Genomic DNA, 14,295 nt, shown 5'->3' on the forward strand with positions numbered 1-14,295 from the left:
GAGACTTTCGCACCGGTTGCAAGAATGGAAACAGTGAGAGCAGTGCTGTCCATAGCAGCACAAAACAAATGGAAAGTCTACCAAATGGATGTGAAATCAGCATTCCTAAATGGAGTGTTAATGGAAGAGGTCTATGTGGAACAGCCTCTCGGATATGAGAAGAAAGGTGAAGAGCACAAAGTGTGCAAGTTGAAGAAAGCTCTTTATGGGCTGAAGCAAGCGCCAAGAGCATGGTACAACAGGATAGATTCTTATCTATTGGATAATGAATTCGACAAATGTGAAGGAGAACCCACAGTCTACATCAAAGAAAAGGATGGTAAAATTTTAATTGTTGTCTTGTATGTAGATGATGTTATTTTCACTGGAAATGATATTTATCTTATTGAGAATTTTAAATCAGTCATGAAGGATGAATTTGAAATGACTGACATGGGTTTGTTGAGATACTTCTTAGGCATAGAAGTAGATCAAAATGAAAAAGGAATTTTTATATCTCAAGCAAGATATGTAAATCAAGTTTTGGGCAGATTTAACATGCAAGAATGCAAGGTTGCCATCACTCCCTCAGTGATGGGATTAAAACTCAGCAGAGAGGACAGCAGCAAGGATTTTGATCCTAGCCTGTACAAAAGCATTGTGGGCAGCCTTATGTATTTAACAACAACTAGGCCTGATTTAATGTATGTTGTTAGTTTAATTTCCAGGTTCATGGAGAGGCCAAAGGAGGCACATTGGCAGGCAGCAAAGAGAATTTTGAGGTATGTCAAAGGTACCAAAATGTTTGGAATTTTATATCATGCCTCAGAACATTCAGATTTTGTTGGATACACTGACAGTGATTGGGCTGGAAGTGTAGATGATCGGAAGAGCACTTCCGGTTATGTTTTTAATATGGGTTCAGGAGCCATTTCATGGGCTTCTAAGAAGCAGTCCATTGTAGCATTGTCTACAGCAGAGGCTGAATATGTGGCAGCTACAGTAGCAGCATGTCAAGCAGTTTGGATGAGAAGAATGTTGAGAAGCTTAGGCCAAGAGCAGGCAAAAGCGACAGTGATTTTTTGTGACAATAGCTCAGCTATTGCATTGTCAAAGAATTCAGTGTTTCATAAGAGAACGAAACACATTGATACCAGGTTTCACTACATCAGAGAATTGGTGAACAATGGAGAAATTGTCCTAGAACATTGCAGGACTCAAGAACAGGTAGCAGACATCTTGACAAAGCCACTGGATCAGAAGAGCTTTGAATTTTTGAGGAAGTGTCTGGGTATGACAGAATGCCCAGTAGTTGAAATTAAAGGGGAGTGTTGAAATCTAATTTCCAACTACGCAGCCGGACCAATGCCAGAAAACGTTCAGCAGACCCGCCGGAGAGTTCTCGGGCCAGTTTCCGGCAAAGGGATTTTCCGAATGTTTGAACCCGAGAAATTTTGGAGCTGACGCGTGGTTCACCCCTGACGTAAGCCAACGTAATTTTCTCGGGTGGTAAAGCTCTGCAACAAAGTGTCTTCCGATATCGTTATCCGTCGTTCGATCTGCTCCACCTTCTTCAACCGTTGATTGTCCGAAGCTGCACACCTGCATACGACCAACATCAAATCAAAGTTGCGTGGAGTGAAAGAGTTTTTGGTTGACCGCCGTGGAAGAATAGTCATGGAATTTAATGCTGCTACGTAGATTTAGGTGGTCCTTTTTAATATGGGTATGGGCACATTTTAACATATGTTTTTTATATATACTTTTTATACGGCATGTATTAAAACCAAAAATCGTATGTAATAAGTTCGTTGTTTTGTGTGTTGACTTTATTATTATGTGTTGCACACGGGAGGAAATATAGATAGGTGTTTACAGCAGCGTAAAATGATGATGGTGCAGTAAAAGGTGAAACACACAGCAGTGTGTAAAAAGACAAGAACAAGGTTGTAATGTGTAGAGTGGCATTTTTTTTGTAAAACAGAGGTGTAAGAAAAACCATGTGTGGTTTTGCACAGCAGTGCATAAAGAAAATGGTGGAGCGCATTTTTGAATGCATATGTAAACTTTTATTACAGCAGTAAGTTGTTTTTCACAGCAGTGAATATAAAAAGGATTTTACAGTGGTAAATCCCTCTCAGTAAAAGAGGATGAAGTTTGTATCAGTTTTTAATGAATAGAATGTTTTTATGGTGGTGAAATACTCTGTCTCTCAGTGAATTTTTTTTTAAGTCTTCCTGTGCACAAAAAGACCCTGGAGTAAAGTAAAACAGAGCATTGCCTCTGTGTGTTTGAATCTTGGTTTTTGGTATTTTCCCATTAAAAATACCCAACATGCAAGCTAGGCAGTTCCGCTTTTCTTTTTCTTAAAAAAACATTTTTTTTTAATGATCATAACTTGCTCTCCTAGCTCGTGGCTTGAACTTGGAAAAGTTAACGAAATTCATGAAAAGAGCGATTCAGCGCTGCCATTTAGCATCAGTAAGTGTGTTGACCATTTACAACTAAACGCTGTATGTCAAGTTGTTGAGCATAAAATTTTCAACACGAACAAAGTTTAGAAAAAAAAACAACTATTTTTTTCTTTAAGGTCCGAAAGGTCATTTCGGTTCTGCACTAAACGACAAACATTTTGGTTAAAAAACGACGCTTTTATAAACGTCCATTCTTTTTCAAAGAATTTCATAAGGGCCTTCGTCTCAAAATTTTAAGTGGTTTTGTACGTTTAAAAAGGATTTATTTTAAAAGTGTTGTTCTTTACTTAAAGGGCTCTGGTTAAAGATTTTTCAAAGGGGATTATGCAAAGTTTGAGGAGAGAAGATTGGTTGTGCAAATAAAAAGGGATTTTTATTTCGAAGATATTTTTTTTTCTCCTTTAAAGAAAGTGAGCTTCAAGTTATGGTTTAAAAAAAGTCTATGTTATTTTTTAATAGTTTATAGAGTTTATATAATTTATTTTTTTTAAATAAAGGGGTGGTGTTGTTGGAGGTTAGCATTGTAATATTATTTTTTTTTAATATAAAAGGGGTTTGTGAAAATATTTTTTCTGTAGAGAATTTGTAGACTTGTTTTTTTTGTAGAAGTTGAACAAAGGAGTCATCACAAAGATGTTTTATTGCAGGTAACAACTATGTCTACATTTTGTTTTTCTTGTTGAGTCAACACTCAACAAATGGGAGAAGCCAAGAGACTAAGAAAGTCGAAGCAACAACTAGAATTAATGAAGCAAAGACAACTAATGAGGCTTGGGATACTCTTAAGAGGAGTTTTCGTGTAATGGGGAATAATCCAGTTGAAGATAAAGAATTTGGTGAATCCCACTATGCTCAGCCAGAAGTTGATGATGTGTGAAGAATTTACAGAAAAAGCAAAGAAGGAGCACACAGATGCTAGTGAACACCACTGTTCACAAGAAAAAGCGAATGAAAATTTGGTGATTCTAGTAACAGATTTGTCGATAACAACTTGGTGATTCTAGCAACAAAGCTTGTTGATTGAAATTTGGTGAATCCAATAACAGTGCTTGCTGATGACACTGAAGCTTCCATTAGAACAGTCAATGCTATGGTGAATCCAACAATTAATATTGTTGATGTAAAAATTGTTAAAGAATTGTTGGCTAATGATGAATGGTTGCAGATGATGCAACACAAACATGATATCAACATCAGGTTATATGGTGAGAGAATCCCACTAGAGTCTACAAACTAAGTGGAAGAAATCCACCTTGAAGCAGTAGAAGAAACAGAGGCAAAGAAGGAATCCCACAAAGAGAAAGAAATAGAGACAGAGATAGAGAGAGAGCTAGAGGTAGAGAAGGAAGTTGTCATTGCAGAGTAGAAGGAACAAAACCAATGCGGTTCTGCAAATACTTTTAATTATAACATTGATTTCTAGTGTGCAGGCACACAAAATGATTATGAAGAGTTAAAATTCCTTGAAGCATGACTTGCAACATAATGTCTTGAAAATGTATGCATAGAAGCTGCAGAAATGAATGTTGAAGATAACATAAATGATGAAAACATTAATGATATTTTCATGAAGTGGAGTCATGAACAAATATTTTTTTATTATAAACTTATGTTGTAGCAAATTGATGATGAAGATCACATAACAAAAGATTGCATGTGGCAGTGGTCCACATACAAATCATAGAAGTCCACGACATGCTTAGACAACCTTGAACAATGGAAGACCTGCACCAAGAAATGAAGAAAGTAGCCAACTCCATATGCATGAGTAATTACAATTTCTAACACTCCTGCTTAAGTACGGCCATATGAATCAACATAAGTCAACCTTGTCTGCTAAGCTTACAACAAAAATTGTCTCAATTATCACTTAACCATGCGTGTTGTCTATGTCTCAGCTAGGCTTACAATGACTCAAGACTTTCACAATTTTGCATTTTTTTTTTCGCTTCTTCAAAATTGTAAATCCTCGAAATTGCTTGATTCTCTGTTGAAATTTCTTGTTGTAGGCTTTATTCACTTGTTGTTGTTGCAATTTTTCTTTGACTTATTTTGAAATTGTTCTGAAAAACAATTGGATCATGTATTCTACAACTCCCTCTTCAAATATTCGTTCAACTATACAGTGTTCCCATAACATTGCATCTTCAAACTTTCTTCTTTGCTTTGCTTTTTGTGCTTTATATTCCTGAGTTTCTTTCTGCCATATTTCTTGATAGCAGAATCATATCTCTTCAGAAACATCCATATCATTATTTTCACTTTCATCATCAGGTACTGTTTCTTTTTTCTTGTAATCTGCACACTCAAGATCATTATTCACCATTTCATTCAATTATTTTATTCTAGTTGCTACTTTAAGGCTCACATCAATTTGTTCTATTGGTTTCTGAATCCATTCTTTGATGACCTTCAAATATGCATCAGATTTATTAACAACCTTGTTTTCAACTTTTTCGTCTATGCTATTTTGAACACCTGTATATTCAAAAACAATTTTAAAAACATCTTTATTACACTCTTCAGTGAGAGCTTCCTGCTCTGCATATGCCTTATTTTCAATTGCATGGAGGTTGTCTTCCATTGTTATGTTGTTAGTGGATATTCTCATAAAAAATATTGAATCATTTTATCATGTTCTTGATCATCAACCGTTACTAGATGACATACTACTTCATGAGCAGTTCCAATTACTTCATATCTTGCTGCTATAGTGGCAACTTCAACCTTGAGTGTTTCATCAAAAATTGCGCTTACTATATTGCCAAAATCAATCTCTATTTCAAAAAGAAGCCACACATAACATCAACATAATGTTCATCCACACTATGGTGGGATATTTGAGCATCCATGTGCTCATTGTCAATTTCATTGACAATTTCAACTTCACAAAATCCATCAGCTCTGGTTGGATTCACCAATTCACATATAACTTTGCAGTCATCATCAACATGTGTCTCATCATAGTGGGATTCACCATCATCTGCATCATCCACGTTACAGTGGATTCCTTGAGCATTTATATGCTCTTTCTCTACTTCACACACAGAGCCTCCTGCTTCTCTCTTTGCAATCTTTGTGCATCTTCTTCATCCATATGCATGCTTTCATAATGGGTTTCAATTTTATGGTTTTGACAACCATCATCCACTTTTGAGTGGGATTTTCCAAGCTCTATTTTCCTCTCAAAGTCTTTCTCATCTACTCTCAGATCTGTGGCTGACTTATTTTCTTGCGACATAACCTATTGATGCATGTCACTCCCACTTGCACCAAATTCTTCTTCGTCTTTTTCTAGACTTCTGAGTTCCTCGGCTTCAGCCTGAACCTGTCTAACCATGACAATGATCTTTGCCTCTTATTTTTTAATTTCTTTTCTTAATATGCTTCAATCACACTTTGCAACCCATGATTGTTGTCCTTCCTTTTCTTACAGTTTCTTTGCTGATTGCATGAGGTTGTCTTCCATATCACCTCCAAAAAAGAATATATTTTTCGATATATGCCCCGTAAGGCACAATCTTCACAACAAAAACTGTCAATCTCCACAAAACAATATTTTTTTACAAGCAAATGAACTTTGACAAAACCGTAAACACGACTTCCAATAAAAAACCTTTTTCCTTTTTGTGAAAATAAAAAATTACTTTATGTATGAACCTTATTTTTAATTATGCTCATAAAACATTCACACTTTTGAATGCACTTAAACTTAAATACATATTCCTTCTTAAACTTCAACCAAAATAAACCTTCCAAATTTTGGGCGGTCGTTTCAAAATAAAAGCCTGCCAATTAAACCATGGCTATGCCCCTTCCAAATTTTGGGCGGCCGTTTCAAAATAAAAGCCTGTCAATTAAACCTTGGCTATGCCCATTTTAAAAACTTTGACTTCGTCTTCTCAAAAAAACTTTGAAATAACGTTGACTTTAACAAAAACTTAAATTTTTTCGAACACTTGGGCGACTCACATGCACGAGAACATAACAATGATGGTTTACACGATCGGGGCTTCAGCCCTCACTTTGTTAAAAAAAAAACGACAGCTACGACTCTACAAACTGTTGACGGTGACTCCATTGTTGGCTCAGGACAGTGGAGATGACACATTCCTTTCTTTACGACGACAAACTAAAAATACTTCGTTATTCTCGTTCGGTGTGAATTAACTTACACGGTGTGGTTCTGCAAGCAGGCTCTCTCGGTTTGAAAGCTCTAGCTTAACCTAGCTCTCATACTAATTTGTTGGAAAGGCGGAGGAGACAAGGCATAAATTCACACATAAAACATGAGTTGTTGCTCTTCTATTGATCACACAAAACATGATACTTACAATGAACCCGGGGAAGGGTATTTATCCTTTTCCAACTAGTGACTTGCCTAAAATATCTTGACATGTAACCACATGAAACCACACATTAAAAGTCGTATATCACTTAACTTGACTTGAATCAACATTTAAACACTCAATCACTCAATCACTAAATTAACTGACTATTATGTTTAGCCAACTCCACATACCAAAGTAATTACAATTTCTAACAATGAAAAGAATGTGAATCAAAGTACCTAATCATTTTACTCACGTGAGTGTGTTCTCCCTAATCCAAGATGTAATGTTTTCACCCTTATAAACCTTGGCACACAGTTTTATTCCATATATATTTTTTTTCAAAAGAAAAAAAAACATGACTTTCATTACCTAAAACAAAAGGAGGATACATTGTAGCTCAAATAAGAGAGTCTCTTTGTAGCATGGACAAAATGCTCCATCATTTAGCATATCCAACCAAAGAAAAAACAAAGGTCACAACTACCTAAACCAAGACTACACTACAAAGAGATATTTAGGTCTTAGTCACAAAACATAGACTAAATAAATTCCTTAACCTGGAAACAGATGTTTCTGTCTGCCTCATCTATGCGATAGCCAAAACTAACAACTAGAATGGAGATTTGAAGGTCCCCCTTGCCTCTAAAACATGACACTGAGGGAGCAACCAGGCACGCCATGTACAAGAGCCGAGTAACTGATAACATCCGGGTGTGCTAGTCGACCTCTTTGGGAAAGGTGGTCAGCCTCTCTGTTCTGTTTCTGATAGAGGTGGGTGAAGGAAATGTGATCAAATGAAGCCACCAGAGCCCGAATTTTAACCATCCAGTGGAAGAGTAAGGGAGCCCCAAAATTAGAGAGACCCTGGTCCCGCTCAATCATAGTTTTAGAATCCTAAACGATGTCAATGTCTTTAAGTTCCACCCATTTGGCACATTGAAGGACACACCACAAAGCAAGCATTTATTCTTTACTATTTTTTCAAGCTCCCCTGGAATAGCTAACGCAATATGATTGTCACAGCTACAGAACAATGTAAGAGCCACATCTATATTCTTTTTCAGATGAAGCTCCGTCAAAGAAGCATATCGGATTTATTGATCCAATTTATTTGTAGATACAATTGATGCTTTGTTTTTTAGGCCTCCTAGGTCCAATCTCATGAAAGAGAGCCAATATCTTCAGCCTAGTTTTCATCACATGAGGAGGGGATTGGTCAACTTTTTTTCATTTTGACACCTCCAATTTCCCGAACATATGTATAAAGGGAGAGTACATTAATAAATACATGCATCAATTGAGGAGAAATCTGGGAAAAAATAAATCTTGAGGAAAATTAATACCTCATGTCAAGTAGATACAATGAATGGGCATGGTAAGAAGAGGTGTATTATTGTTCCATTTCCCACACCACATAATGAGCACATACCATGTCCCTCAAAACATTTAAGTTTAAGGGGAACCTTCCATTTCCACATTTTTGTCGCCCAAGCCAGTTGAGAGTTTAAATCCCTAAGAGATGTAACTATAGGTCTCCTTAGCAAATATTTTCCCATCCTTCTCGCTCCCACCCTAGGTAAGAAAATATTCCTCCTTAGACAGCATCATGCCTACATTGGTCAAGTTATGCCTAAAATACTACACTCTACCTCGCGGGACACCAAAAACCCTAAATCATTAGAATTCACCCATCTAGGAACAGAGAGCAAGGTGACACACTGGCAGGTAAGCTGACTCATGAAATGTAAACCTTTGTGATTTAAAAACTGAATTATAGGCTCACATAATAAATAGCAACCTTCCATACCCTTGATGGTGTCAAGACCAACAACAACTTTGTTCCCCCTACCAACCTCCTATCTAATATTGCCACAAATCCATTGCCTAGTCAATAATAGACTTATCCATATTTGTGAGGCATTTTTATTTTCTAGAGCTCCAACTCTAATCCATTCGTGAGGGTTGAAGTTACTAAGTTATTTTTCCCATATGATATTCCGCCATAAGCCCGCTCTTTTAAAATCTATCCAGAGATTTGTAGTCAACAAGGCTAGTTAAAGGGGTCAGTGTCTCTAATACCCCAACCGCAATCCGCAATCTACCTCACCCCTGGAAATAACCTCGAGGCAGACCAAATGGAATATTTTTATTTTCCTTGTACCATCCCAAGGGAAGTTTCCAATTAAAACATCAATTCTTTTGATTATTGATTAGGGTAGTTTGTACAAGTGCATCCAGTAAATTGAAAATGTCGCGTTGGACTACTTTTACCATGATGAGTCAGCCACCTATAGATAACCATTTGTGTTCTGATAGTACAAACTTCTTTTCAAACTTTTGAAGAAGCCAATCGCAGTCCTATTATTCAAGCTATATACCCAATTATTTTACTCTCTCTAACAATTTTTTCTTCCTTATAAATATTGGAACACTTCTTTATTCAATCTATATATCTTCATATTGACATTCTATCCAATTAATATTGGATATTGTGGACATTTAAAAATGTTGACATTCTCTTTTTACATTACACTCTTATACTGGATTGTAAAGCATTTAATTTTTTTAATAAATATATGATTTTTTTTCTTACTATATATAATCAATCAATTTTTTTTTATAATAAGTGAACATTCAATATTTTGTTTATAAAAAAATATAATAAGCTCGACATATACATATATATAAAAGAAAAAGTCAAATACATTTAAAGTTATTTTCTAGAACATTTTACACAGAATAGAACATTTTACAAAGAATATGATGGAGATATTAAATTCCTTTTAAATATTGATAGACATCAAATTTTCAAAAGTAGGTTAATGCTTTTTTTTTTTTTCAAAAGTATGTTCATAGAAAAAGAATTATTCTAATGTTGTTTTTCACGGTTTTTTTTTTTAAACATTTTACAAAAAGTATGATTGGCATATTAAATTCTTTTTTAATATAAATAGATAGATGATTTTCAAAAAAATGTTAATTAAAAAAAAATATTTCCATGTGGTTTATAATAAAATATTTGAATGTTGTAATGTTGTTTAAGAGATTTTGGATAGATGATTATTGGATGAGTGGTTAAGGATCTCTTGGATGTTAAGTCACTTGTTCATTCTTCCACTGATAATAATAATAGATGCACTCTCACTAATATAGAATAATAATTGAGCAAATAAGTTTTTATGGTTAAAATATTTATTTAGTCCTATATATACTTTATATAACATTCAAAAATATAATTTAAACAACCAAAAATTACACATTATAGTATATTATGCACATAAAAAAATTTGATCCCTTCGGTTCAAATAAATTTATCTCAATAATAATAATTTGAATATTTATACAAATATAAGTAAAATATTTTACATAATAGTAAAAAATAAATTATTTTCTTATTTACAAGTAATTTTTACAATTCAATGTAAAAATATATATGATTCTTTTAGTATTTAGTAAATCAGTAATTTATCTGTAAGTAATTCCTTTAATATTTAGTAAATAAGTATTTTATTTGTTAGTAATTTTTACAACTCAATGTAAAAAAATATGTAAACTCATAGTATATCAGAAATTTAGAGTGACTCACGGTATATCACAAATTTATGGAGTTCACAGATGATACACGTAAAAAGAAAACCTAAGATGTTTTTGTGAATCTTTTAATTGTATTTTCCCCTTAATTTTTCAACCTCAATTAATGAATTAAGGATGTCAGGTGGACATTAATATGAAGCTGACATTCAGATGAAAATGAAGTTACAATGGTTAACGAAAACAAATCTGGCAAGCTACTCAATATTTTTTAATTTCTTTAACCCGTACTTCATTCAGTTTTTGATATGTGTTTATGGCATTTGTGAATTTAACTTACAAAGTGATTCGCTACGTCGTATTCAGATAAAGAATCCGAGCAAATGGGCTCCAAAGCGATTCGCGACACCGTATTCAGTTAAAGAGTGTGGAATGTTATGAAGATATTTAGTTAAAGAATGGGAATGTTATAAAGGGCGATTCCGCTTCAGAGTGATTCGCAACGTCGTATTTAGTTAAAGAATGGGGAATGTTATAAAGGGCGATTCCGCTACAGAGTGATTCGCAACGTCGTATTCAGTTAAAGTGATTCGGCACATCATCATATTCCCTACAAAGTGATTCGCTCTCTACGACGTACTCAATCGGAGAACTTGGGAACGTTATAAAGGGCAGTTGGGCTGCAAACTGATTTGCTACCTTGTATTGAGTTAAGGGACACTGCGTTTTGACGTTCACAGTGTCATTGGTTGCTGAAGCAAATATCCAGCACCTTGAAAAGATAGAATGGAAGGAAAGGGAACACCTACCAGTGGGGTGATCAATCTGGTGTTGGTGGGGAAGACGGGCAATGGTAAAAGTGCTACTGCTAATTCCATCCTTGGGCGCAAGGCCTTTAAGTCTCTTTCCAGATCTTCCGCTGTTACAGGCACTTGTCAGTTGGAACAAGTCCAAATGAATGGCGGCAGAAAAGTGAATGTCATGGATACGCCAGGTGGCGAACTTATTTATTTATTTTCATTTTCTTGTTGTTGAATATTTGGTTTGTTATGTATACCATTTGAGTGGGTTTAATGGTTAAGAGTATTTGTTTTCTCTTAAGAGATTATAAGTTCAAAAGAAGAGAGGTAGTATATGTATGCTTTTTTAGATTTAGCAGTTAAATCACTGCCTCGAGGTAAGTTTTTTGTTTTACAAAGAAAGGGGTCTCATACACCAATATGGTGTCTAGCTTGTAATAATTTTTAAAAGTTAAATATTTTCCTACCTTAAGTTCTATAAAATGTCATATTAATTTTTTAGATTTAGCAGTGAAATAACTATCTAGAAATAAATTTCTTGTTCTGCAAAAAAATCTCATATACCAATATAGTATCTAGCTTATAATATTTTTTAAAAATTAAATATTTTCCTCCCTAAAAACTTTTATAAAATGTCATAGTAACATTTAGACGGTGACCATGAAAGCAAGTTCCATGGCTTGTGATTCTTTTCGGAAGTGGGGGTGAGAAAATGAACTTGATATATTCTTCTCTCGACACTCATGGTTTTCAGATCATTTTTGCTTGATCTTCCCTTGAATTCTAGTGACCTCCGACATATAGCATAAGGCATCGACAACTAACGGCTTAATCGACACCCTTATCTAATATAACGATGCAACAAAATCGTGCTAGAGGAGCCATTCGCCGAAACAATGGCATAAATCTAAGATATCACTATGGAGTCACATCTGGACCCAAAACCAACACAAAGCAACAGTATAAATCTGATTGTATATTTTTTAAATTATATATATGTATATGTATATAGTTGAAGAAAATAAGGAATATTTACTTTTTAAAGGCATAAACTAACAATAGGATTAACTATTAACTTATAATATTTTTATTATAAGATCAATTATAATATTTAGTTTTAAGTAATATTTGTTATTAGCGAATTATATTAAGGAGTGTTATTAAAGTTTATTAGGTTTGTTAATAATTTTGTTTGGTGAGATTATTTTACTAGTTGAGTTTTATATGAATATATATTTAAGCATTATTTCTTAATAATAAGCTTGTCATTTTAATTATGAATATCTTTTTTTTTTATAAAGTGATTTATGTCTAAGTTTACTAATAGTTTTGGTGTTTTGTTCTCTAGAGTCTATAGTTCATGGGAATGTTTCTCTTGTTTTTTTAGGGTTCTTTCCTTACTTCACTTTTGAATAGCTGTAACATATTGTTCTTTTACGATTATCTTTATTGTTATTAAAATTTTTTCTCTTTGACACATTTGGCTATGGCAAATTTTCTCTCTAAGGAGTTATTTTCTTTAATGTTACTAGTTTCTAAATTTATCACAAGATTTAAGGTTTGTTGGTGGTCCTATTTGATGCTTCCCTCTTGTAATCTCAACATGGTATTGCATTGGGTGCGAGCATCCCTTATACTTTTCACCACTAGTTAGTGTTTTTTTTTACTCCATAATTTTTTCCATCCATTTTATTTTAGGTAAGCCATCCAAAAAAATCTTTTTTAGTGCATCGTTACCTTGGAAAATATTCATAAGTGCTCCTAGCATTATTCTTTCTTAGAGGACATTGTAACATTCGAAGTGCAAATTCGGGAGGTAAGAAGATGTACAACATTTAGTAACATCAACTTTGGAGATATCTTGTGCCACTCTTTATATATTTAGTTGATCAACATGTTTGAATGGATCTTTCTTTTATACCTTTACTTGACACTACCCTCAACAAATTGTGAAATGTTAGTTGGTGTCAAAGATACCACATTTAAGGTAGACTACTTCTTTACTATATGGATTGCATTTAGTATTAAAGGGGTAAACTTTGACGCAATGCCCTCTTTCCAAGGTTCAAATTAAAGAGGGGTGGTATGCATGGGAATAACTTTATTTTGCTATGGGTATTGATAAAACCGATCACATGTATTTGGTGAGATATATTCAAGTTGGGTATCTATAATTCCACTCACCTTTTGCACATCTTATTTGTCAATCAAATTCGTTGGTTCATTTTCTATTTAGCGAGTACCATCTCTTTTCCATGGTGTCGGAAATCAATTCTATATTCCATAGTTGCACTTTGTTTGCACCTATTTAACTAAACAGGTGTGCTTGAAACACCATGAAAGCACCCTATAATTGTGCATAAAGCACACCTATTGAGAAATTTTCTATGCATAGTATTGTCCTCATCAAGGTGAAATTATATTCAAGTTAGATATACACACACTCTCTCATATTTGATTAAGTGAGTTACATTTGAGGTATCTATATTTGACCCTTAATTGTAGTCCATATTAAAATTTCAAAATTCACTCTCATAATTGAGTTGGGTATTAAAACGACCACTTACTTTTGCATTTTTTCCATAGTCAACTATATTGAATTTGACATTCAAAATCCAACTAGCATTTCTATTTCATCATTTTTCTCTATGCCCCCTATTTAACTTAAGGTGGGTTGTTCAGAATGGTGTAATCCTCCCATTTTTCCAAGACAATCTAAGACTTTTCCATCAGTTAATGTGTTTAGGCATGAGTGTACATTTTATTGTAATAATAGTAGTTTTCGGTTAACACTAACCTAGTTTACTAAAACAAGTGTGTGTAATACCACTTTGAGAGGGTGTACTACCTCTTGATTAGTGTACATATACACAGTTAAAATTCATCTGTAAATAATCCTATTTGGACATTGATCATTTTTTAACCTATGAGAAACATCTCCCTCTATTCCACTTGTGATCAACACTAATGTTTTTCTTTTTGGTTACCTTTTCTATTATAAAAAAAATTCACTCTCTTGTGCACTGATAGTAGGCCATCTTTTCTCTTCAACGAGTGTGCTTCCTTAATAGTATTTTCTTTCAATTAATTTGAACTTTTGTTGTTTATGGTGGTTCCATTTGACCCCCCTCTATTATGATTTCAACAACATGATGAAAGAGCTATAATATGCAATAA

At 34.1% G+C, this 14,295-nt stretch overlaps 1 protein-coding gene across 1 annotated transcript in view; it reads left to right on the forward strand.

Moving 5' to 3' along the window:
- Positions 1-11,004: 11,004 nt before the first annotated feature.
- Positions 11,005-14,295, forward strand: part of LOC149180729 (immune-associated nucleotide-binding protein 9-like) — a 176,497-nt gene continuing 173,206 nt past the window's right edge. The window contains exon 1 of the mRNA XM_089416249.1: positions 11,005-11,312. Within this exon, the coding sequence (XP_089272375.1) occupies positions 11,105-11,312 (208 nt within the window). The 5' untranslated portion in view covers positions 11,005-11,104. The remainder of the gene's footprint in view (positions 11,313-14,295) is intronic.

Source organism: Pinus tabuliformis, chromosome 3_2 (genome assembly GCF_031772625.1).
Source record: "Pinus tabuliformis cultivar Carrire ecotype Pingquan chromosome 3_2, CPIR1, whole genome shotgun sequence".
NCBI lineage: Eukaryota > Viridiplantae > Streptophyta > Pinopsida > Pinales > Pinaceae > Pinus > Pinus tabuliformis.